Raw genomic sequence first — 26,137 nt, 5'->3', positions numbered from 1 at the left:
AGAAGGGAATGTCCGCACCTATTACTTTCATTTTCACCTAGCACTTTTTACAAACTGGCTCTGGATTGACAGAAAAGGAAATCCCTAAGTTAGAAACTAAAAACTGGAGATAACAGGCTATTAGGCCTGTTAAGCAGTGGGTCCAGGAAGATACCCAGCCAGTTACTATTATTTTATTGTTACTGCGAAGTCTCCGGGTCTCGGATGTGGGCAAGGTTGACCCAAGGCCGTCTGTAGGCGTGGAAACTATTATTTAAAGTATATATGTAGCTCTTTTGTCTCAAAACAGCTTGAGTTGCGTAAAATGACCAAATATGACCCTTTTATTTCTTTCATATTTTATTGCATTAACCTTAACAGAAAATCAATGAAAATTTCTCGTGCGTGCCCTAGCATATCCGCTGTCTTCATTCCTCCCGGCTCATTTCTGGTTCTGGTCTCTTGCCTTGTATCCTTTTCCTGTAGCTATATTATATAGGAGGCCCTCCCCCCCACCCCCCATATACTTACCCATATAATTTCTGGTGCCATGTTTTTGTTTCATAACTTGTGCTTTTTGTTCTCTTTGACAGCATAACACTGCCTTTAAATTCAGATGTCCCCAAGGTTTTTGCAGCATTGCCTGAGTTTTATGTAGAAGATGTTGCTGAATTTTTATTTTTTATTGTACAGTAAGTGCCTTTGACATACTCCGTGACTCTGATATGTTTTCATACATAATGTGTACATTGTATTATGAACTGCATTGCCAACCTCCATTTTATGCCTGAAATTCTGTGTGATAGCTGTAACTGAATGCTGCCTGGAGACTGGAAAAATAAATCCAACCATGGCACCCAGCCAGTGCCAGTAATATCTTCAAGACAGAAGCAGGATGAACAGTGCTGCTAAGAATGTACTCTGTGAAGACTGAGTTGAATTTCTAATAATTGAGTATGTGTTTCTGAGAAATAGAAGGAGCAAACAGTTTATTAATATCTAAGTGAACATTCAAAAGCCAGAAATACCCATATCTGTATTTTTAAAATGTTTCTCAATTATGAAACTGAAGAAAGCTTACAAAGAAATGGTTTGAGTTTATAATTGACTTTTTTTTTTTTTTTTTTTAATTAAAACAACTATCAGAAAAATCTGTAGGGGCACTTGGCTGGCTCAGTCGATGGATCATGCCGCTCTTGACCTTAGGGTTGTGAGTTCGAGTCCTTCACTGGGTGTAGAGATTACTTACAAATACAGTCTTTCAAAGAATTTTTTTGAGTCTTTTTAGTTGCAAAGATCTTTTGAAAAATTCACCTCGTTAATTTAATCATGGCTTTAGGGCTTATTTCCTAGAACGTAATAAATGAATATAACATGCTTTGACCAATAAACACAATAGATTTTAAATCTGTCTAGTTATAAAGTCAGCAGTCACTTTAAACTCCGCAAGTTCAAGGTAATTCAGTATCTTGGCCCCTTCCCTCCTTAATGATCCTGGCATCCAGACGGGTAGAGTTTCTCAGAGCTTTATTTCTTGCTCTTGTTGCCTCTCTTCAGATACTCTCCTCAGGTGCTTTATGAGCCCTGTACTCAGGACATTGTGATGTTCCTCGTTGTGATGTTGTGTAACCAGAACTACATCCGAAATCCTTATCTGGTGGCCAAACTAGTGGAAGTCATGTTTATGACCAACCCTGCTGTTCAGCCACGAACCCAGAAGTTTTTTGAAATGATTGAGAACCATCCTCTCTCCACCAAATTGCTGGTCCCTTCACTGATGAAGTTTTATACAGGTAAGTCCCACATATTCAGATAGGCAAGGTCGTCTAAAGCTAGTGGACGGAGTTACTCTGAATCTGGTAGCTGATATCCTGATGGCCAGTCAACAGGTATGACCTATGAGCCGACCGCTGACAGAGCATGTGCTGTTGCTTATTTTTCCCCGAATAGTGGAAATATCACATTGACCAATCTATGTACTCGTCCCCGATGCTGCAGCAGGAGCCAGTGGGTAACACTGCGAAGTCACATGGGTAACACTGGGATCTGATTGGTATCAATCGCATGGATTAGTTGTTTTGTCTGAAATCCTCTGGCTCATTTTAGCTTCAAACTTTCAGAGTGTGGGTCAAACAGGGAGCTTATTACAAATGTTTATTCTTGAACCCCACTCAAATCAGTGGAATCAGGATACTGGGGAGTCTTCTCTCATTCACTCAATCTATACATATTTGCTGAGTGTCTGGTAATAGCCAGGCGCTGTCCTAGGTTCTGGCTTATGCTGGTGAACAAGACCCGAAGCCACATGGCACACCCTGTGAGGTGGTCCTCCACTTCTGCATTAGTTGGATTCTGAATTTTTATGTTTCCTTTGGCTTTTGAGCTGCAGGTGTGTTTGTATAAAGCTGATTACCTTGGGACCAATTCACCTGTCTGCCAGCAAAGGCCTAAGATTGTACTAAAGGCACACTGTCCTTCCAGTTTGCACATTTTGCAGGAAAGGAAGTGTGTTCTGTCTGTCTCATCTTTTGTGGAAGCTAGCCCATTCTGGGCACTCAGGACGTGTCCTGAGCATTTAGTAGAATGCACTTGCCATGCTCTTGAAGAAACTCTGGACGTCCCAGAGTACAGCTTCCTGCCGTTCGCTGCAGCGACCAGTTTGAGGATTCAGTCCTCTGTGTTCAGTGACAGCCGTCCCCTCCCTGACTACCAAGACCTTCTGCTGCTTGTTTGGGGCTTGTGTTGTCACCTCTCCCTTCACTTCTGAGGGTTCCAACGGTCTGCCTGCCTTCTTTATCCTTTGTCACTATTGCTTTCTAACATCTAATAAGAGCCTCTCCAGGGCACCTGGCTGGCTCGGTCGGTAGAGCATGACCTATGATATAAGAATCGGTAGACTCTTGATCTATTATAGGTCAAGTTCAAGCCCCACTTTGGGTAAAGAGATTACTTTAAAAAAAAAAAGTTTCTTTCCTTCCCAGCTTACCTATATCGTCTTAAACCTAAAGTAAGTCAATGAGCATCTTGAAGTTTTGTTAACATCTTCACTTTTACAACAGCACAGAACCCTCCTGGGTCAAAAGCCTTTTCCTAGCTCCTGAGTCCTCCTCTTTCATTCCTTAGCCCTGGAAATGCCATTCGGGTGCAAATGAGGAGTTACACATGTACAGGATAGGACCTTATTCGGTGCCTTGTGCATATGAAGATAATTCTGCATTTCTTTCTTTTTTTTTTTTTAAGTTTATTTATTTTGAGAGAGAGCTCAAGTGTGAGTTGGGGAGGGGCAGAGAGAGAGAATTCCAAGAATTCCAAGAATGCTCCATGCAGTCAGTATAGAACCCAGCACAGGGTTTGATTCCAAAGTCAGGACTCAGATGTTTAACCAACTGAGCCACACAGGCACCCTGAAGTTAATTCTGTATTTCTTAAAATGGCATAAGGTACCTCTTTTCACCTATTTGTTTTCTAATTTTTTTTTTTAGGAAGAGAATACCTAGTAGTAGCTAATAACATAGTTGTAGAGAAGTATATTAACCTGCACATACTTATTTCATCTCCCCTATAGCTAGTGTGCAGAAGCAGTGCTGTGAAACTCTATGAGAATGTAAATTGGTAAAACCTTTATGGAAGGCATTTTGGCAGTCCCCACCAGAAGCCCTAAAGATCTATACATCCTCTCTGTTAGTCAGGGTCCAGTAAGGAAGACAGAAATGTACCAGTTATTTTAACAGAATTGAGTACAGTTGACCCTGGAACAGTGTGGGCATTGGGGCACCCCCCACACAGTCAAAAATCTATAGTTAATGCCCCCAAACCCTTCATTATTAAAGCCTGCTGTTGACGAGGAGTCTTATCAGCAACAGTCTATTAACACATCTTCTGTATACGTATTATATGTTATGTTCTTATCCTAAAGTAAGCTGGGTAAAAAGTTAAAGAAAAATTATAGGGAAGAGAAAATACACTTACAGTCCTGTATGTATTTTTATTGGAAAAAACAAACAAACATGTAAATGGACCCATGTAGTCAAACCCGTGTTGATCAAGGGACAGCAGTATAAGGAACTGTTGGTCACATAGGTATTAGAAGACAGCAAGGTGAATAAGGAACTTTGGGATTAGACAGAGTGGAAGTGCAGGGAGCAGCAGAGCTGGGGGCACCGAGGGAAGAAGCAGGAGGTAGTAAAATCTAGCGGTGCGGATGAGGGCTCAGCCAGGCCTCTTAGCAGTGACACCGGCCATCTGGCCTCTCTGAGGGTGTGCGGGCTGGCTGGTTCTGTGAGTACTGAACGGAGCTGGAAACCAGAAGTAGCTGCTGCTGCTGGGAAGGAGAACTATTGCCAGCCAGCTTACCCCCAGGACCGAGCCCCTTCTCTCCTTCAGGTTTCCGGTTCTCCTGCAGCGCCCCCTGTTGGTGAACCCAACAGAGGGCCAGCTGACCCGGGAACCTGCAGAGTCCCAGCCCTCGCATTGCAAAGCCCTGAAGGGTGAACTGGGGGCTGAGAGACAGCAGCTACATCAACAGCTCACCCTTTTGATTGTAAACTTAATTTCTGTTCTATGGGGATGATTATAAATGTACGTACATGTTTACAGTGATCATCACTGCAGCAGTGTTTACAGTGTGGTGTAGTGGAAATTCGTAGAACTGTCTGAATGTCTTCCAGCTGTGGATGAAGTAATTTATACAATAGCAGGTCTCTCTGAGCTATGAAAACTGATGTGTTATTTACAGTAAATGGTGAAGTAATAAAAAGTAAAGAAGATGTCAAGTAACGAAACAATATGTACACTGTGACCACGTGTTGGTACCCATATATATGATGGAAAACTGTGCGGAAGAACAGATACCAAAATATTAACAGTGAGTTGGTTACTTTTGAATGAGAGACTTGTGAATGGTTTTATTTCTCTTTTAAAAATTATCTGCACTTGGGGCATCTGGGTGGCTCAGTCAGTTGAGCATCTGACTTTGGCTCAGATCATGATCTCATGGTTCATGGGTTCAAGCCCCACATCAGACTCCACGCTGGCAGTATGGAACCTCTTTGGGATATTCTCATTCTCTCTCTCTCTCTCTCTCTCTCTCCCTCTCCCTCTCCCTCTCCCTCTCCCTCTCTCCCTCTCCTCCTCTCTCTGTCCCTTTCCTGGTCACTTTCTCTCAAAATAAATAAATAAACTTAAAAAATCTGAACTCAATTATTCTGCAGTAATTGTTGCATTGTTAGTGTATTGTATTGTTAAAACATGTGTTGTTAGTGTTAAAAACAAAAATTGTTCAGTTAAATGTATTTTCTTAATTTTTTTTTAATGTTTATTCTTGAGAGAGAGCACAAGCAGGGGAGGAGCATAGACAGAGAGGGAGGCACAGAATCCGAAGCAGGCACCAGACTCCGAGCTGTCAGCACAGAGCGTGACATGGGGCTCGAACTCACAAACTGCAAGATTATGAGCTGAGTCGAAGTTGGATGCTCAACCGACTGAGCCACCCAGGCGCCCCTAGTTAAATGTATTTTATACTCGTGCCCTGAGCCTGTCACTGTGGCTTAGGAATAAAACATGGGCATTGAGTAGAAGCATGTGCAAAGGCCTGGGCCTCTTCCTGGGAGACCCGTGCTGGGCGTGGTGAGCCCCGCCCGTAAGGTCACAGGGACAGCCTGTGTTCTCCCGTTCCCCCTGGCCACCAAGCAGTGTACCGTCTGGCCCTGGAGCACACCTGCAGTCCTAGATCGACGATACCCGTCCTAATAATAGCCACTGCTTATTGAATACTTTCTAATCCTTTCACTTAATCGGCACGGCCGTCCTCAAGATGGGTCCTATAAATATCTCTGTGTACGAATGAGGAACCTGAAGCTTGGAAAGGTCAAGTAGCTTGCTGAAGGTCAGCCGCTAGTGAGTGGCAGCAACCTCAGCAGTCGGGACCTCAGTACAGATGCTCCTGACTGCTGCGCTGTTACTCTGTGGTCATGAGGGTCTGGCGCCAAGAGAGCCCTGCCGTGGGGCATCCAAGCCGGCCCCCCACTCATGCCTGAAGCCCATGTTAAGACCTGCTGGCCTGGGTCCCGACTCTTAGACATGAATTAGAGATCGCTGTATGGAACAAGCTCCTTTTTTGTGCCCCAAGAGAATATCCTGGCCTAGGAAATGCTGAAGGTCAAGTTTTTATTTCAAAAATTCAGTTAAGCTTCAAAATCAGAGTATTTTATTTGTATCAGCAGTCAGTTCCTGAAGGACCAGTGTTCTCCACCTGCTGCTTGGAACCTAGAAGAGCACTGATAACTACGACGTATTTCAAGACTGTCCTCTTCCCCAAGGGGGTGTGCAGCCACAAGGCCAGCGTTAGCCTGGGTAGATTCTCTCACAAATTCAGCAGATATTTATGAAACTCCTGCGGTGTGGCAGCCCTGGCTTTGATGCTAAGGCCTGGTGGCGAAGATGTCACACTCGCTGCTTTTGTGAGTCAGTCATTCTGGTTGGGAGACAGACACGGAGCCAATAAATAAGATCCTTTCAGACAGTGGGTGTGGGAGGAGGGCATGATGCTACTTTAAGAAGCGTGGTCAGCGAAGGTCTAATGAGACAAAAGAGTGAATCACACGAAGGCCTCACCCACGGTGTGGCAGGCAACCCGGACAGCAAGTGTAAAGGCCCTGAGGCCTGGGCAGCTTAATGAATCAAACAAGGAGACCTGCAGGAGGGGAGCACGGTGAGCAGTGGGGGGGCCAGCCAGGGTCTGGTTCATTACAGGCCTCTTAGAACTTGGACTTGCGAAATAGAACTTGGGCTGCTGCAGTTTTGAGGGAGCATTAGGAGTGAAATTTATAAAATGTTGGGAGAGGTGAATATTGATCATAAGTTAACAGTCATTGCTTGGCTTCCGCTCTGCTCAGGATGTGGTGCGGGTGTGATGGGCGATTTCGAGGATGCGAGACGTTGTGTCAGCCCCCAGCGTCTTTCCCAAGTAGACTCTGTTTGAACCAGCTCTCCACACTTTATCTCACACTTTTTTTACAGTGAATAAAATGATACTTAGTTCACCGTAAAGAAAGTTTGACCTAATGAAGATGCATTAAGTGCCTCAGGTCTTTGTATGATAGGTGTTACCGTATTCCTTTCATTTTTAAGTTCCTTTTCTTGTCACAAAATATGTTCTTTGCAAAATACAGAAAATGTCAAGAAGAAAGTAAAAGTTATTGATAATCTCTGCATTCAGAATCTCTGTTAACATTTTGCTCTGTATTTTTCCAGCCAGTTTATACATATGAACTGTGTGTGTGTGTGTGCGCGCGCACGCGCACATGTGCGTTGTGCGCACGCGCGACACTTGCAAATATGATTGGCCCCATTTGCTTGCCTGTGGTTTTCACTTACCATTTCACAAATACTTTTTCATGTTCTCTGTTGGGCATTTGCACTTATATCTTTTCCATAAGTACTATAGTACTTAGTACTAAGTACTTTGCTTAGTACTTTAAAGTACTTTAAAGAATGTCCTGGGAGATCTTTGAACATGCCAGTGTATGTTCTCTGGGATAGAGTTGGTGGGTCAGAGAGATGGGTTTGTTGATAGCTTGTGATACAAGTCACGTTGCCTTCAAGGGATTGTATCACTGTTTATTCTCACCAGTCAGACAGTAACTTTTCCCCACATTCTCACCTTGTCTTTTTTTTTTTTTTAATGTTTTTTTATTTATTTTTGAGAGAGAGAAAGACAGAGTGCGAGTGGGGAAGGGGCAGAGAGAGAGGGAGACACAGAATTTGAAGCAGCTCTAGGCTCTGAGCCGTCAGCACAGAGCCCGACATGGGGCTTGAACTCACAAGCCACCCAGGTGCCCCTCACATTGTCTTTTTTGTAATATCTGCCAAGTTGATAGATTTTTAAAAAATGGCATCTTATTTTAATTTACATTTTTATCTTGAGCCTTAATGTCTTTACCTGACAGCTTTCCCTCTTTTTAAAACTTGTCATAAATTCAAGAGCTTCTCATGCATAAGCTATTTGTCTTTGGATAACTATGTTTGATCTTTGTGCCATTTTAATAATATATGGATGTTGGTAAATGAGTAATGAATACATAGGGTTTTACTCTACTTTTCTCTACTTTGGTACGTGTTTGAAAATGTTAATTATCAAAAATATTTAAAATAATACAGACGTATTTGAGAGGAATTGCAGGTTTGGGTCCAGGTCATTGCAATAAAGCACATTTCAGAATAAAGAGAGGCAGATTAATTTTTTGGTTTCCCAGTGCATATGAAAGTTATGTTTACACAATACTGTAGTCTGTTAAGTGTACATTTTCATTATGTCTAAAAAACACCAATGTATATACCTTAATTTAAAAATATTTTATTGGGGTGCCTGGGTGGCCCAGTCAGTTAAGCGTCCGACTTCAGCTCAGGTCATGATCTCACAGTTCATGGGTTCGAGCCCTGCGTCGGGCTCTGTGCTGACGGCTAGCTCAGAGCCTGGAGCCTGTTTCGGATTCTGTGACTCCCTCTCTCTCTGACCCTTCCCTGTTCACACTGTCTCTCTCTCTCAGAAATAAATAAAACGTTAAAAAAAATTTTATTGATGGGGCACCTGGGTGGTTCAGTCAGCTAAGCGTCTGGACTTCAGTTCAAGTCGTGATCTCAAGGTCTATGGATTCGAGCCCCGCATCAGGCTCTGTGCTGACAGCTCGGAGCCTGGAGCCTGCTTCCGATTCTGTGTTTCCCCTCTCTCTCCACCCCTCCCCCACTCACACTCTGTCTCTCAAAAATAATTTTAAAAAATAAATGTTAAAAAAATAAAAATCTTATTAAAAAATAAAAATATTTTATTGCTAAAAATACTCTCCTCTGAGCTTTCAGTGAGTCATAATCACCCATCACAGGTCACCAAAACAAATTTAATAATAATGAAGAAGTTTAAAATATTGTGGGAATTACCAAAACGTGACAGAGTCACAAAGTGACCACATGCTGTTGGCAAAATGGTGCTGATAGACTTCTCATGATGCAGGGTTGCCACAAACCTTCAATTTTTAAAACATGATAAAATGAGCTAGGCCTATAGTCAGATTTAATAGGTCATGTGGCCCTTAAGAAAATTTAACCCATTTCTTTTCTGGTCATTGGTGAGCTGATGTCATGCTGGTGGTGCCAGGCAGCTTTCCGAGCCTAATTGATTTTGGTATCGTGTCATTGCCTGCCCTTCACTGCGAAGCCTGTGTCTTCGGTACCACTTCATACAATCTCTCTCCTGCCTTACGTGCGAGATACAGGTTATGTATTCACATCGTGACCGCAGTAACTGCTTAAAAGGGTAAGACCGTATCCATCCTTCAGTCCCTCTGTCTCTCTTCTTCAGATGTGGAGCATACCGGAGCCACCAGTGAGTTCTACGACAAGTTCACCATTCGCTATCACATTAGCACCATTTTCAAAAGCCTTTGGCAAAACATAGCTCACCATGGCACCTTCATGGAGGAATTCAAGTGAGTATAGGGCCCCTCATGTCACAGCTTGCTCTCTTGCAAACCACAGGTAGGGTGGCTGCTTAACAGCTTTCATAGTTGGCTCTTATTGACTGTTTGCTTGGTCTCAGCCTCCTTTAAGTTTTCTAGATGGTTCTGCTACATGCAAGCAGGGTTATCGAAATGTCTGTGCTGGCAAGACATTGCTGAACTTTAGACTTGTTGAGATACTTTGGGGATGGTATGTACACATTAAAGAAAGAATCTATAAATATTCAGAGATGATGTGTTAAGTGTCTTTCACTGTTTCTGTGATTACAGTGTGAAGCAAAGTTGTCAGAATGACTGGAACCAGATCTTAGAATGTTCTGGAATATGATGTCAAGCTTTAGATGAGAAATGTTAGGAAGGCTTTAGATTTGGAAGCAATCAGGTTGGGGTTGTCATTTCAAATGTCGTTCTTTTTAACAAGGCCCTAAACCTTGATTAAGAACTTTTCGTTACCTATATGGAATTTTAGTGACTACTTAAACCCGGACACTAGTAATTTCATCTAAATTACTTCAAAAAAATATTTTTTTTAAGTTTGTTTATTTTTTAGAGAGTAGCCAGAGTGTGAGCGGGGGAGGGACAGAGAGAGGGAAGCACAGAATCTGAAGCAGACTCCAGGCTCTGAACTGTGATGTAAGCACAGAACCTGATGCGGGGCTCAAACTCACAAACTGTGAGGTCAAGGCCTTAGCCAGAGTCGGATGCCCAACCGACTGAGCCACCCAGGCGCCCCTCGTCTAAATTACTTTACAAGGGAAGGTGCTTGAGAAAGAAAATAGATGAAAATGTTGAACTTTCAAGTTATTCTTAAGACATTTTATTCCATCTACTTGGATCTTTTGCAAACCACGTTAGAGCTTTGATTAAAGCCAGCTGTCACTTGTTAATGAAGTCACTAGTCGATATTATTTGTTAACCATTTTGCTAGATGGCTTTCTGCAAAGTGAACTCTTTAAGTTAATTCCCCCTGTGAGCTGCCCTTATGGTCAGAATTATGTTCCAGCAAATGCTGGCACAAGTTTAGACCATACAGGCCTACAGCTTCATCTGCGTGGTGCTGAGTGGGAGTGTTCTTCCTGAACTTTCCTTGCTCCTGAAATCCAGGCTTCCCACCCTTGTCCACTAGAACTTACCTTTCCCCCGGCCTGGGCTTGCCGCCCCCCAATTACACAGTGGTAGATCCAGAAGTGTGTATCTCCTCTTTTTCTCTACTAATCTTGCAGTTACAAAGCCTCACGGTATACTAGCATCTCAGTGCACGAGTGAGCCCTCTGTTATAACAGGATATGCAGGGCAGTTTTACAGATTGGAAGCTTCAAGTTCTAGAAAGTGAATTAATAGCCTCCTTGATCAATATTACAGCTGCCAACTTTTGTTCAACGTGCTTTTCTTTCTAATAAGAAATAAGTGTATCAGTAATTCTCTTGTCCCTTATACGTGGGTAATTATTTGTGCTTTCTTTGTACCTTGGTGAGTTTAAGCATATTTTCTAGTCTGGAAGAGTGTCTTCTCTACATCATTGAAAGAGCGAGCCAGGGACGTGTTAGTAAATTGGCTTTCCGAAGAGGTGGAGAAAATTCCGCATTTGCTGGTTTTCCAGGGTATAAATACTTCCACTGTTGCTAAATTTAAGCCGCCAAAGGAATCTGCTCACAAAATTCCGAAATATTAGCAACTGGCTCTCATAAACCATGCAAGGGGCCTCCAGCACACCACTGAAAGGAGCTTGTCACAGTTAATGAAAAGGAGTAGCCAGATCCAGGGAGAGACTCCGTGGTCCTTGACCTCCACGGTACTTGAGTGGTGCCCCGGTAGGTAGGCTTCAGGGGGAGCTGGTTGGCGTTTCGGGCAGAGGCCCGTTTTCTTTGCGAGCTGCTGCGGCGTTTTGCTTCGGCAAGAGCTAATGACCGTGTGCAACGTGATTCCCTTTTCAGTTCGGGGAAGCAGTTTGTGCGTTATATAAACATGCTGATAAATGACACAACGTTCTTGCTCGATGAAAGTCTGGAATCTCTGAAGCGGATCCACGAAGTGCAAGAAGAGATGAAGAACAAAGAGCAGTGGGAGCAGCTGCCCCGGGTGAGCACACGGCGCAGGTGCCCGGCCGGCCGGGAGGGAAACTGCTCTGCTGGGTGGGGCTCGTCCTGGGTCTGCGTCCCTGGGCCCTGCTGACTTAGATGTGACTCACTTGTCACTGCTCACTTGCCACCTTCCACCTGCGGGCTCCCGTGAAGTTAATCTGGGTTCGGGGGAGGAGTGAGCTTAAACGCTTGATCTAAAGCTAGGAAATGAGTCGCAAAGTCTTTCAAAATGCGTTCTAAAAACTTCCTTGCCTTTTTATTTTTAAAGGGCTATTTTGGAGAAGAGCTTTTATGGTCTGAATATGTTGATGTCAGTTTATGAACGTAGGAAAGAAATCTCCAGAATTCTGTGCCAGACAAGCATTTGATTTGCTCACATAATCTCCTTTAGACAACGGTGTGAATCACGCAGGATTCTAGTGGGGGTTTTCCTTCCAGTTGACCTTGGTTTTTATATCCGGTTATTAGTGGAAGAGAGTGGTGTTGTGCCAGGTTCCGTGACGTGGTGGCCGTGACAGCACACTGACCCCCTTTTCTGACATTTATTGCAACCGTTTCGATGGTGCACTGGTCAGTTACTTAGCCCTTGACAGCTACCGGTGACTTCGTATCCAGGTTTGTTCTGTTTGTGGCTCAGGATCAGAACTGCTTCCCTGAAGGGGTTCTCATGGGAAAGGAGGGAGGGCTGGGTTTCCTTTACGCGCAGTAGCATCCTCGGCGCGAAAACACCGTCGAGCTTAGTGCCCTACAGTCAGAAAGTATCCTAAGATCCATAAGCACATATAGAAGCACATTTAGGAAATGTTTTGATTCCAAGTATTCCTGCAGCTGTGGTGAGGCTTTTACGTCCTGCTGTAGCCAATGTGCTTACACTACAGACTGGAACCTTCCGGGGCTTTGCAGGGCCCGTGAACACTGGATCCCCAAGTCCAGGCCGCCACACGGTTTGACCCCCTCCCTTTCTATTCTTGAGATAACGTGGTGGTTGTCTTCTTTTCCCTCGGCACTGCCCTGGCACCCGCTGGATTCTGACCTGCCGCCTACCCTCATATTCACTCCTAAACAAGCTCTGAACTCTTTCCTGCGGTGCCTCCAAAGCTTCCCTCCCGCACCTCCCCACCTCCCCCACGCCTGCTGCTCCGCGCCTCCCCAGGGGGAGGTCCTTCCAAGCTTCTCTCCATTCCAGTCTGTTGGCCCCAATCTAGACCCGGCCCCGGGCCCTCGCAGAACGTGCCGGCGAAACCGGTGAGGCCCGGCCAGAAGAGCTCCAGCTTTGGGGCCGTGCACCTAGGTTCGAGGACTGACACCGCCACGCATTGAAAGTCCCTGAATCGGGTTCCTTGTCCGTGAAGCAGAGATGATTCCTGTGTATCTGTGTGCATGTTCGTGTACTGCCCCCCCTCCCCCACCTAAGCGCTGTGGGGCTTGCGGGCTTGGGCCTCTTGGTCATGTTCTGTACTCTTATCACCAGAGCCAGAAGGTGGGCCCGGCCTGGAGGAGGGCCCGGGCACCAGGTCTGCATGACTACACGTGACACGCAGACACGCATTGCACTCATTCTCACCTCGTTGTTCTTGTGTCTTCCTGCTCCAGCGTGAGCACAGGCACAGTCCTGACCGAGGGGCAGTGGGCAGGCCACCCAGCATCGTTGCAGAACCTCCCCCAGCCACCCACTCAGTGGACACTTACCCAACGGGCACTTGTTTGGCGACGTTAGCCGCCCTGGCTCTTCCCCCTCCCCCATGGCTTTTCTCCATCCCAGAGCCTTTAGTGCCCACCTACCTTTCCCCATGACCCAGAGCCCTTCTCTTGTTTCCCAGCCCATGGCAGAGGTGAAGGACAAGGATGGTGCCAGAGGCAAGCATGCTGGCACTTGTCAGTGGCGACAGCCTGACGAAACTCAGACCCTTAGCGATGTGTAGGCGCTCCGTGTAGGGGCGAGAGCTTCGGCCCTGGTGTCGGAGCAGAACACGTCACATGTTTTCACAGTAAGGATGACTGCCAGTGGTGATTCAGGGAAACCAGCTCTCCTTTATTAGCAGCCATGTGTATCGGGTATGATGGAAGAATCACTTACTTCTTTTTTTTTTTATGTTTTTTTATTTATTTCTGAGAGAGAGAGAGAGACAGTGTGAGCAGGGGAGGGTCAGAGAGAGAGGGAGACACAGAATCCGAAACAGGCTCCAGGCTCAGAGCTGGCTGTCAGCACAGAGCCCGACATGGGGTTCGAACCCATGAACCATGAGATCATAACCTGAGCCGAAGTTGGACACTCAGTCAACCGACTGAGCCACCCAGGCACCCTAAGAATCACTTATTTCATCCTGCACAGAACGTGAACGTGACTTCTTTTATCATTGAGGAGACCAAGTTGCACAGATGTGAAACACTGGGCCACGGTCACCTCACCCAGAGGCCTAGAGAGTTCTGATGCTGAAAGGAATGAACATTACGCTATCTGGAAAATTCTCCGCTTTGGGTTGTTCCTGCTCCCTCAGCGTGTCGGCTTCGCTGCACACGCATTCTGTTAGGAGCAGACTATACTTTCCCTCACCCCCAGTGTGCCCATGAGCTCGCGGCCACCACTCACCTTGGCTTGGCGTCTGCTCTGTGTTTCCTAGGATCAGCAGCAAGCCCGTCAGTCCCAGCTTGCTCAGGACGAACGTGTGTCACGCTCCTATCTCGCCCTGGCAACAGAAACTGTGGACATGTTCCATATCCTCACCAAGCAGGTCCAGAAGCCGTTCCTCAGACCGGTGAGTCGACACTTTGGGGCGTTTGCTTGGTGTGTCGGATGCCACACTCAGGCTCTGGCGCCTGTAATGGAAGGTAGTTATTGAGATCCTGGACCTTTGAGCTCACAGTCACCAGGTGAAACTTTGATACTGGTCTTGTTCCCAGTTATGTTAAGGGAGATAGCTCTCTGGATAGACGGAAGTCTGCAAACAGCCTTTTCCAAGATAACTTAATTCGCTTTCTGCTTACAGAGCACACGGGATCCCTGATGTTGAAGCTGTGACATATTTTTATCATTATTGGTTCCTGTATTTCATTCATAGGAAAAGTAGAAAGTAACGGCAGTTGGAAATTAGAGTCTGTCAGATAGAAATCACTGATAGTGGGTGAGAGCTTCAGTTCTCCTGTCTGTGACTTTGCTGCACCCAAGAAGCCAAAGGGTAATGAGAGCCATTATTAGGGTTTACGACAGATCAAAGGTAGTCCAAATATTTGGCCTTGATATTATTAATAAGATCTGGGTCGTGTTTCTGAATTGGAAACTGAGCAACGTGACTGAAGATGGCTGCTTTGTGATGAGCCCCTGCCCTGCTGCTGCCGCACAGCACAGAAGCCGGTATGGGGTGGCCAGGGCAAGGGTCGTGAGGAAGGAGGAAGGGACCCAGGAGCTGGTGGTTAATTACCTGGCAATACAGAGACAGGTTTACAATGGAATGTGATTTTTATTACTCAGTTTCCACGTTTGCGGTTTCGTTCAGCAGTATTGCCACACCCTGGCCCGTGTGCATCTCAGCACTGAGTCTCCCCTCCCTCCATTATTCCATTTCACATCTCTTTATAAAAGAGCAGTGGAACGTGAATCAAAATCGAGCTCACTATCGAAAGCGTATGAATGCCACGACTAATTTAAACAAGATAATTCAGGCCCTTGCTTCCCTGGGTTTGCAAATGAAAGTTCTTTAAACTTTTTCTTTGAAGGCCAGATAGTAAATTGTTGGGTGTTGTGGGCCATACAGTCTGTCACAGCCACTCAGCTGTGCTGTTGGTGGCACATAAGCAGTCACAGACTATATATAGGCCAGTAAGCGTGGCTGTGTTTCAATAAAACAATAAAAACAGTGACCCCAAATCAGCAAGTCTTTGATTGCTAGGAAACTAATCATTTGAGACTAAATTGTCATAGAGCCTATTTTTGGTTCTAAATTCTTCATTTTTAAAGGAATTTGGTGAAAGTAAAGTCTAATATTTTCATGTCAACTAAAATTAATGTTTTTCAAGGCCTACTCCTTTTTTAAAAAAATTTTTGTTTATGTTGAGAGAGAGAGCATAAGCAAGAGCTCAAGTAGGAGAGGAGCAGAGAGAGAGAGGGAGAGAGAAAGAATGCCAAACAGGGTCTGCAATGTCAGCACGCAGCCCAGCACCGGGGCTCGAACTCGCAAATCGCGAGATCATGACCTGAGCCAGAATCAAGAGCTGGACGCTCAGCTGACCAAGCCACTCAGGTGCCCCTCAAGGCTGTTCCTTAACCTGAGTTATCTGTGTGCCTTGGCCCTAGTCTTACACGCGCACTCCTTTCCCGTGCCTGCTTGGATGCTTCCTTTTCCTTTGCTACACAGTTTCACCTTCTTCGCCAGCTAGCTCAAGCCTCTCCCACATGACGAAAAACGAAAAAGCTGCCAACTGTATCCTGTTCTTATCACCCATTTATTTCAGTTTCCTAACAGTCAAATACAGGAGCACTTGACTTTGTGCAAAAGCAACTTCTCGAAAAGCCAAATTCCAGTTGGATTTGTTTTTTTTTTTTTTTTTTTAAATATTTTTATTTATTTCTAGGAGAGAGAGAGAGACAGTGTGAGCAGGGGAGGGTCAGAGAGAGAGGGAGACACAGACTCTGAAATAGGCTCTAGGCTCTGAGCTGGCAGTCAGCACAGAGCCCGATGCGGGGCTCGAACCCACGAACCGCGAGATCATGACCCAAGCGAAAGTCGGACGCCTAACCGACTAAGCCACCCAGGCGCCCCCCCAGTTGGATTTGTATAAGTGAAATCATTAAATGTAATGGAAACCTTGTTCCCTGACTCCTCTTTTTTATGGCCAGTGCCCACCCCGATACTGCCTAACCTAATTTGCTTGAAGCACACGTGCCCGGCTATACGAAGTGCTGGGGTATCGGGTGAGTTCTTGCATATTGTTTATATTGGCTTCATGTTTCTTTGAAGTGTGCTTTGTCTCTCACCAGCCACGTTTAAGATGATTTAAGACGTAAACTTACTCTTCTACTTCTTTTTCACTTCTCCCCTCTTGGCATCTGATAATAAGAATGGTGCACCTTGTCTGAACTGTCAGACACTTTGAAATTTAGAAAAATAACGCAAAAATAACGCATTGGGGCGCCTTGCTGGCTCAGTTGGTGAAGCGTGCCACTCTTGATCTTGGGGTCATGAGTTCGAGTCCCACGTTGGGTGTAGAGATTACTTAAAAGTAAAATCTGAAAAGGAAAGAAAAAGAGCGCAATACGATGATGGCTAAATGAGCATACTAAAAACTTGTTTGACTTACGTTATGATGATGAAATTCTGAGTGATTTTCCCTCTTACCTGCTTCTCTGAATTTGGAGTAATCCTTGTTTTTGTAACTGAAAGCATGAATTCAAAGAAAAGGTCGCCTTCTGTTGATATTTATAAGTAGTCCATCAACCTGCAGCATTATTAAGTGTTGGAATTATCAGGTTGGAGATGGAGAGTAAAGAAAATTTAAATGGAATGTCCTTCTTCAGCTTATGGTCTCCAGCACATATAACGGGTTCTTTGCAGATTAATCCAGCCAGTTCGTGTTCCTCCCCTGAGATGGGAGCTTTGGTCCACCTCGCTTGTCTCAACAGCATGAACTGCCCTGTTACCCTGTGATTTCCTAGGAGCTTGGACCCCGATTGGCTGCAATGCTCAACTTTAATCTTCAGCAGCTCTGTGGCCCCAAGTGCCGTGACCTGAAAGTAGAGAACCCTGAGAAATACGGCTTTGAACCAAAGAAGCTGTTGGACCAATTGACCGATATTTACCTGCAGCTGGACTGTGCCCGGTTCGCCAAAGCCATTGCTGACGACCAGGTCAGTACCCGGGGCGGGAGGCGGGGCGCGGGGGCAGGCCGTTTCCTGAGGGGGAGGCTGGGGTTCAGGCCGCTGAGCTGGGCAGCCAGAGGTGGCGTCTCTGTGGACTTCCGGGCAGACCCTGTGCAGTGACGTGCCACCTGCCCCTGGATTTTCCCCACTTGAAATCAGGGAAGGCGATACTTTTTAAACTGTGGTTTGGGAAGTTTTTACTAATTGGAAATAATCACCACAGTGGCCAGGGGAGCTCGTCTGATGTAAACGAAAACGAACCAGCTCTTTTCCTTTGGGTGTAAAAGCGCCGACATGGCCCCCCGGCGCGCCTCCAGCGGGGTTCTTAGCCGCCCCGCTGGGGTCCGTAGGCGCGGCAGGTGCGCTGCCCTCCCGCAGAGGCCCCGCTTCCCAGCGCGCCGCGCCTGCTTCCCAGGCCCTCGCTTCAGTGCCGCCTGCTTGTGATCCCGGGTCCCAGGCCTCGTGCGCTGTCTTCACAGTCTTCTCCCTCCTTTGTTCCTCGTGCCCCCTGTGGTGACGCCACGTTGCGCCTGTCATTTCCACAGCTGCCAGTGGAGTGCAGCCCCACCCCCTTCTCGCTTCCCGGCCGTCTCCTGAAGGGCTTCCCTCCCTCCATGCTCTTCTGGCCTGCGTCATAGCAGCGTCGTAAGAGCTGATGCTTATCAACCGAATACCAAGTTTTAACCACTTGGCATTTTTTCACTGACGTAATCCTCACAAGATCCTGTGGTATCGGTTCTATCAGATTCTTCATTTTCACATGAGGAAACTGAGGCACAGAGAGTGGAAGTAGCTTGCTCCTGGGGGCGCAGGTACTGAGGGATAGAGGCAGGTTCATACCCAGGCAGTCTGGCCTTGAGCCCCTCTGCTTTCTACTTAAAATGCCCCCAAATTCCATGCTCACCTGTTTCTCCATCTTCGTTCACACTCTCTCTCCAAATATGACTCACATTTCAGGTTAACCAGCAAAGGAATTCTAGAGGGTTCTTTCCCCATATCTCATCCAAAGGAATCATAGAAAAATAGGGAATAGTGGGTATTATTTTTTTTAATGTATATTTTGAGAGAGAGTGAGCATGTGCACGTATGTGCAGGGGAGGGGGAGAGAGAGAATCCCAAGCAGGCTCCACACTGTCAGTGCAGAGCCCAGTGCAGGGCTCGATCCCACAACCCTGAGATCATGACCTGAGCTGAAATCAAGAGTTGTGCGCTTAACCAACTGAACCGCCCAGGTGCCTCTAGGTACTGTTTTTTTGTTTGGTTTTTTTAAATAACAGCTCTATTTTTTTTTAATGTTTTTATTTATTTCCGGGGGGGGGGGGGGGGGGGGGGGGGGCTGGGGATCGTGAGCAGGAGAGGGTCATAGAGACAGGGAGATATAGAATCTGAAGCAGGCTCCAGGCTCTGAGCTAGCTGTCAGCACAGAGCCCGATGCGGGGCTCAAACCCACGAACCGTGAGATCATGACCTGAGCTGAAGTCGGACACTTAACCAACTGAGCCACCCAGGTGCCCCAATAACAGCTCTATGGAGATATAATTCATATATGTGGGTACTTTTAGATGTAAGCAAGAGAGTTGGTCTTGACAAAGTGCCTGCCAGGGAAAAAAACCACACGTCTAAAGCAGTGTTTCCATAAAAAGTAGTATCTCAGAGGCGGTTAGGAGTTTGCCGTTAATGGGGCGCCTGAGGGGCTCAGTCGGTTAAGCGTCCAACTTCGGCTCAGGTCATGATCTCGTGGTTCGTGACTTCAGGCCTCACATCGGGCTCTGTGCTAACTGCTCAGAGCTTGGAGCTGCTTCAGATTATGTGTGTGTGTGTCTCTCTCTTTGCTTCTTCCCCCCTCATACTCTGTCTCTCTCTCTCTCAAAAATGAATTAAAAATTTAAAAAAAAGAGTTTGCCATTTTTATGGGGAGAGGCTAAGATGTGTTTCTAGCCTACAGCCTGTGATACTGCGCGTATTAAGAACTATGGAACGTAAGTGAGGGTCTGCAGGGAGAGAAAGGAAATGGGGCTGGACCCCATCCAGATAGGGGTGTCTGCAGCCCAGCTTCTCCAGCCTGGCCAGAGGTCAGGGTGCGAAAAGTCCCCACACACACTTCCGCTTTTACGGTAAGCAACTTGGAAGAGCCGTTACGTGTGGTCTCGCTGTGGCTGCCATGTCACAGGTGGTTAACATAACCAGCTTTGCAGGGTGAATAAACACGGTGAGACCGTGAAAACCACGCGGGGACAATACCTGGTAAGGCCCGTGGACTGTCATGGCGGCCCGTGGTGGCATCCGCCTTGAGTCATAGATAGTGGTTCCTGCCCAGGGGCACATGGGTTGTCCTGAATGTCTAAATAGCCCTGGTCTCCCCAACTCAGGAAGCAAACGCACATGAGTGCGAGGGTCACGATGGAGAGAACGGTATGTTAAGTGGATTTTTTTTGCTTCCTTTTACAGTGTGGTATTTGTTCTGATTGCTGGGTATTTTCCACTTGTATTGGCTGGAAGCTGATTCAAGTCCTGATGATCTTTTCGAAAGAGGGTGTGAGGACTCGGAGGGAAGGGTGGAAGTCTGAAACGCTCTAGGGGAGCAGTAGTGCAGTTTTCTCCTTTGGGAGCTGGGGCCTTGCTTTGGTCTGTGTGTGCGGGAAGAGCAAGGAAGAAGAAATGGCAGCCCTGCAAGCAGAGAAGAGCTTCTCTCCCCGTCAGCCAAGAGCGGGCTGAGCACACGCGTCCGGGACGCCTGGGGGGCTCAGTTGGTTAAGCGTCCGACTCTTGATTTCAGCTCAGGGTTTGCGAGATTGGTCCCTATCAACGTGCTTGGGATTCTCTCTCTCCTGCTCTCTCTGCCTCTCCCCCACTTCGTCTCTTTCTCTCTCAAAATAAATAACCATTAAAAAAAATAATAAAGAATAAACAGCCCATCTGAAGTCACACTTCTCCCATCCGGTCTTTCCTTTTTTTTTAAATTGAGGTGAAATTCACATAACATAAGAATAACCATTTTATTTTTTTAATGTTTATTTACTTGTTTTGAGAGAGAGAGTGAGAGCCAGGGAGGGGCAAAGAGAGGAGAGAGAGAATCCCAGAAAGGCTCTGCACTATCAGCGCAGCGCCCACTGTGCAGCTTGCTCTCTGAACCATGAGATCATGACCCGAGCCGAAATCGAGAGTCAGACCCTCAACCCGCGGAGCCACCCTGTGCCCCAAGACTAACCATTTTCAGGTGTGCAATTCAGTGGCGTTTAGTACCTTCACAGTGTTGTGAAGCCATCACCTCTTTCTACATCCAACAGTTTATCCGAACATACCCTCAGAAGGAAATGCCATATTCATTACGCAGTCACTGTCCATCCCCCCTCGGCCCCAGCCCTCGGCAGCCATTAATCTGCTTTCTGTCTTCATTTTACATAATTTTGGATTTACCTATTTGCCCAGTTCTGGGTATGTCATGTAAATGGAATAATATAATACACTACCTTTTGTGTCTGGCCTCTTTCATTTAGCATAATGTTTTTAAGGTTCATTCGTGTACATGGAGTATCACTAGCTCATTTCTTTTTATGGTTCAGTAAGATCTCATTATGTGAACATTGCATGATTGGTTTATCCATTCATCCATTGGTGGACATTTGAGTTGTTTCCAACTTTTGGCTATTATAAATGGTGCTACTCTGAACATTCCTGATGAAATATTTGAATACCTGTCTTTAATTCTTTTGGGTATGTACTTAGGAGTAGAATTGCTGAATCATATGGTAATACCTTGTTTAACTTTTTGAGGCAATGTCACACTGTGTTCCATGGTGTACGAGTGTTCTCATCTCAAGTTCTTCACATTCTCACCAACACTTGCTACTTTTCCATGTGTTTTTTTTTTTTTTTTTTAATAGTTACTCTAGTGGGCGTAAAGTGGTACTTTGCTGTGGTTCTGGTTTACATTTTCTTAACGTCAAATAGTGCTGAACATCTTTCCGTGTGCTTCTTGGCCATTTGTGTATCTTCTTCGGAGAAGTGTCTATTCAAGTCCTTCACCACTTTTTAAAAAATGGATTGTGTTTCTGTTGAAATGGAAGTTTTTTTATATATTATAGATACAAGGCCTTTACCAGATACACGATTTGTAGATGTTTTCACATCTAATTTTAGAATGACTCTGGAAGATCCTTGAGGTCAAGAACAGCATCTTTACTGCATCTCTCCCACATCAGACTTGAAGCGACAGCTTAGTAATGTGCATCTGCTCCGTGCATTGATGCCGTCGCTCCTTGAGGCTGAAGGCCGTGTCCCCTTAGTGCGGGTCCCTTCGGATTTCTGATATGCTCACCACGCTGCTCTGAGAAGTTGACTTATAAGTAAGCACACGTTGGTTAAAAACTCATCATCTTTGGAGAAACAGAGTGGGTGATGTTTCACGAGTATCACCAAGTGGCTCCTTGTTTCAAATAGAAGTTCAAGGTGAAATCATCTCCGACGTGGCAGTGCCCAGCCAGCAGTAAGTCCCTGTGCAAAACATTCTAGTTTCGTCCTTCCAGCTTCTTACTATAACCTTTTGGCCGCTTATCCCCGGCGCCCCTTCCCAGAGAGATGAAGACTGGCTTCCTGATTCATAAGTAGACGTCACACAAGGTATTTGCGGGACCAGCGTAGTAATTTAGTTTCAGAGCTAAATACTGGAGGCTCTCTGAACTTTTCAGGATTGTGCAAGCTGGCTTTCAGGAGCTCTGCTAGGACCAAGGCCAGCGCTCGCCTTTCCCTCTCTCTCGCCCTCGGTTGCATGAAACAGGGCATGGGTGCCTGTGAAGACAAGATGTGAGCGTGTGCACTTACCTGGAGACCAGAGTTTAAAAAGGAAAGAAGAAAGATTGAGGAATTTCAGCTCAGTGCTCCGAGAATACAGACCCTGCGATGGATTCATCCTGCAGACGTTCGTCTGAGTCCTTGGATGGGAAGGGCCGCACACGGGTGACGATGCCGTCCTTGGCGTCTTGATCGGTCTCCACCTCTGTTTGCGTCACCGTCACTGAATTGACAAGTGGCCAGTATTTTTGCCAGAAATGCAAATTAGGACATACTGTGATGTTTTGAAATGACAATGATTTATGTGAATTAGGTACCTGTGGGGGGTGTCACCACCCCCATTTTACACCCAAGGAAACTGGGGCTCAGAGGGGTGTGCCTAAGACCAGCCAGCCCTCGAGGAGACGGGGGAGCCAGAATTTGAGCCCAGCTTCATCTGGGTCTGTGGTAGGCACTTGTCCTCTGGACCACTCCCCGTGCTCCTGTGAGCAGAGCACTTGACACTTCAGTGTTGAGCGGAGAGCTCTGGAAGGAAGAGGGACCGCCAGCAGGAGAAAGCTCCTTGACTGGACCAGGCCGGGCTGCTCTCGCCACGTCTCCCTTTAGCAGAAAGAGCTGACGTTTGCTGCCAGGGCCCAGTGCTGTGCGAGGCCTCAGAGAGACTTGATTTTCGTTCACTTTTTAATACTTACATTTTAAAAGGAATGAATGTTTACTGTAAAAATCCACTGTTTAAAAATTCCCCTCATTGGCCTCACTCCCAGTCCTCCTCAGAGGTAATGACCTTGTGCAGTTTGGTATGTGTGTTTATGTGTTCATAGCCATGTGAAGGTATTTACTATGTGTTGTCGTTTCAGGGCTTTGTCATTTTTCTTTTTTAATGTTTATTTTTGAGAGGCAGGGAGGGGCAGGCAGGGGGGGGACAGAGGATCTGAAGCAGGCTCTGTGCCGACAGCCCAGAGCCCAACACGGGGCTCGAACCCATGAACCGCGAGATCATGGCCTGAGCTGAAGTCGGACGCTTAACCGACTGAGCCCCCACCGGGCGCCCCTACATGGGTCATACTTGCAGCATTTTCTGCAGCTTGCGTTTTTCCACTCAGAATATATTTATGCCTCCCGTTGTCTCTCCCCGCCTGCAGAGATCCTACAGCAAGGAGCTGTTTGAGGAAGTGATCTCGAAGATGCGGAAGGCAGGGATCAAATCCACAATAGCCATCGAGAAGTTTAAACTCCTCGCCGAGAAGGTGGAGGAGATAGTGGCCAAGAACGCACGCGCAGAAATCGACTACAGCGACGCCCCGGACGAGTTCAGAGGCAAGCGGACCGCTCTTTTCGTGCCGAATTCTTTGATTTGAGTTCCTTTGAAACACGTAGCCCAAAAAGACGGCATTTCATTTTTTTATGGTGCTCTAGAGTTGCCCCTTGAGACACGCTGTCTGAAATTACATTTGCCTCCTTTTAGTTCCCGTTATAAATTAAAAGGGAAAAGAAAGTCCTTGGCTCGATTTCAAACAGCCAGGAAGCTTCCAGGATCTTCTTGCCTTGGCAGGAGGGGATTTCCTGGAAGTCCTCAAAGGCGGGAGCGTCCTGCACGGCCCTGCTCCTTCTCCCACCCCCCCCACCGCCATAGCTGGCGACAGTGCTCTCCCCTCCACCAAGGGCGCCGGGTGCGCCTCTGTCCAGTGCTGACTTCCAGCTAAACTTGGGGGCCGAGCAGGACCGCGGGAAACCGGAGGGGCTTTGTTGCGCTTTCATTTTCAGGGTTGGGCTCTGTGAGTAGAGCTCGCTCCTGGTTTTGTCTCCGCAGACCCTCTGATGGACACCCTGATGACTGACCCGGTGCGGCTGCCCTCGGGCACCGTCATGGACCGCTCCGTCATCCTGCGTCATCTGCTCAACTCCCCCACGGACCCCTTCAACCGACAGATGCTGACCGAGAGCATGCTGGAGCCAGGTGGGGGCGGGCGCGGTGACAGTCACAGGGCCCCGCGCCGGGCCCAGCTGTGGCGCCCGAGTCATGTGTCCAAGATTAATCAGAGGGAGGAGAGAGCAGTCCCATCCAGAAGCCACACAGTGTAGGACGCCCGGTGGAAAAGACACAAAACAGCCTTTGCTCTTTCCTTCGCTCCGGGAGCCCGGTCCTTCCCCAGGCTTCCTGTCAGCGAGGGAGGGAAGGGCCCCGTCTTCCCGCGTTCGCACAGCCCGGAAGACGCCCGCTGGGGCTCTAATCCTCTCCTCTTCTTTCCCCAGTGCCCGAACTGAAAGAACAGATTCACGCCTGGATGAGAGAGAAACAAAACAGCGATCACTAACCGTCCCCCGTGCGCACCCTCCGCTCGAGGCCGAGGCCAGCCAGGCAGGCAGGAGCGGCGGCGGAAATGCTGTTCAGATGTTGGAGGCCCAGCGCGGCGGGAGACGCCGAGAGCCCCCCCAGAGCGACCAGACGGCGGAGATCTGCAAGGTCACGGATGAGGAGAGGAGCCCGATTCCTGTACATATATTTAAGTGACGCACATGGTCAAAAGCTCGAGGGACACACTTTACGATTGCTTGTGTAATAAAACTCGTCCTTCTTACGTCACCATTTGGGGCTTTTGCGACGGAAGTCTCTGAGTGATTGATGACAGATGGGTCTGGACAGTATCCCCTTCATCGTTATTTCCCCCCGAACCCGATACCCGTTGATTTGATTGTGATTAGAGAACCTTGGACATTTTGCTGCTAAAAACTCCTTTCCCCACCCCCCTCCTGACCCCACTTGCACTGCTGTGGATTTTTTTAAGAGAAGCAAAAACAAAAATAAACTCCTTCGCCCCCCTCCCCCCCCCCCAGCCCTCCAAACATATACTCTGTGAGAGAATTGTGCCTGCAACAAAGTGTTCATCCTGGGATCGTATTTTTATATCATATTCACATATTTGTTTTTTTAATTGGTGTTAGATGACATGATTAATAAAAAAGGCAAGCTATTTTCAGAATTTGAATTTCAGTTTTTATTTTTATTTTTTTCCTTTTGAAATGTAATGTCCCTTTAAGGTTTTTTTCTTTTTTTATTCTGAACAAAATGAAGAGAATCTGTCACTCTGGTCCTTGTAGTGAGGCCTCTGTTAGGCACCTGAGGAACAGCAGGAGCAAAGGAAGTGTTCAAGTATATCAGGATTTACGTGACTTATGGTGTTTGGGGGGGGGGGGGCGGCAAGTACGGTGGGGGACGACTCAAAACCATTACAGGTGTCCTAGGAGGGGGAAATCAGTTCCTCAACCCTTGAGTCTGCGAGTTCGAGGGCAGGGGGCGTTTTATGACCTGTCCTTTGGGGCTTGGCCTTACCAAAGCAAAAAAGGGGTGCAGGAAGTGTGGCTGTGTCTGCTTGTAGAAACACACACAAACACACCCACACGTGCGCAGAAACGTGAGACTTTTTGTATGACTGCTCCCGACCTAACATACTTGAATTCTTGAATTTCCTTTGGGGTAAAAAAGGATCTGAAACCATAAAGTGTTTTTGAAGCTACGGAAACATACTTTTTCTTTTCCTTCTTTCCCCCCCCCCCCCCCCCCCCCAGACAATGTCCTCTGTTCAATTCCTAACGCAAACTACAATAAATGGTGATACACATTCAGAAGGAAGCTTCTTGGAGTCTCTTCTTTTTGTGGAAAGCAAAGGGGTGGGTGAGGAGCAAAAGCCAAGTGGGTTTGCATATGGTGATGTCTCTTGTCTGCGGCCACTTAGGAGCTGCTGTTTCTAAGATAAAACCTTGGCCGTTCTGTGTCTGTCCCAAGGCTCCGTGTGGTTCCCAGTTTACCGTTCGGGGTTGAGGGGGTCGAGCTGTGTCATGTTCAGTCTCTGTCATCTATGCGCAAGTTGTTCCCCATCTCGAGTACCTTTCCCTTGACTCTTACGGTCCTTTCCCTTGAC

The 26,137-nt window shown here is 46.8% G+C and overlaps 1 protein-coding gene across 3 annotated transcripts in view; it reads left to right on the top strand.

Moving 5' to 3' along the window:
- The window catches only part of UBE4B (ubiquitination factor E4B), a 119,894-nt gene extending 94,050 nt beyond the window's left edge, over positions 1-25,844 (top strand). For all 3 annotated transcript variants that reach the window (XM_039234916.1, XM_039234918.1, XM_039234917.1), the window contains 9 exons: positions 573-671; positions 1,537-1,772; positions 9,335-9,461; positions 11,426-11,570; positions 14,194-14,328; positions 17,223-17,414; positions 23,360-23,534; positions 24,028-24,174; positions 24,471-25,844. In XM_039234916.1, coding sequence (XP_039090847.1) covers positions 573-671; positions 1,537-1,772; positions 9,335-9,461; positions 11,426-11,570; positions 14,194-14,328; positions 17,223-17,414; positions 23,360-23,534; positions 24,028-24,174; positions 24,471-24,532 — 1,318 coding nt within the window. In that variant the 3' untranslated portion in view covers positions 24,533-25,844. The remainder of the gene's footprint in view (positions 1-572; positions 672-1,536; positions 1,773-9,334; positions 9,462-11,425; positions 11,571-14,193; positions 14,329-17,222; positions 17,415-23,359; positions 23,535-24,027; positions 24,175-24,470) is intronic.
- Positions 25,845-26,137: the final 293 nt, after the last annotated feature.

The sequence above is a fragment of the Hyaena hyaena genome, unplaced genomic scaffold, assembly GCF_003009895.1.
Source record: "Hyaena hyaena isolate Hyena2069 unplaced genomic scaffold, ASM300989v1 scaffold_94, whole genome shotgun sequence".
Lineage (NCBI taxonomy): Eukaryota > Metazoa > Chordata > Mammalia > Carnivora > Hyaenidae > Hyaena > Hyaena hyaena.
The sequence above is the reverse complement of the archived record's forward strand: the minus strand, read 5'-3'. Positions and strand labels throughout refer to the sequence as shown.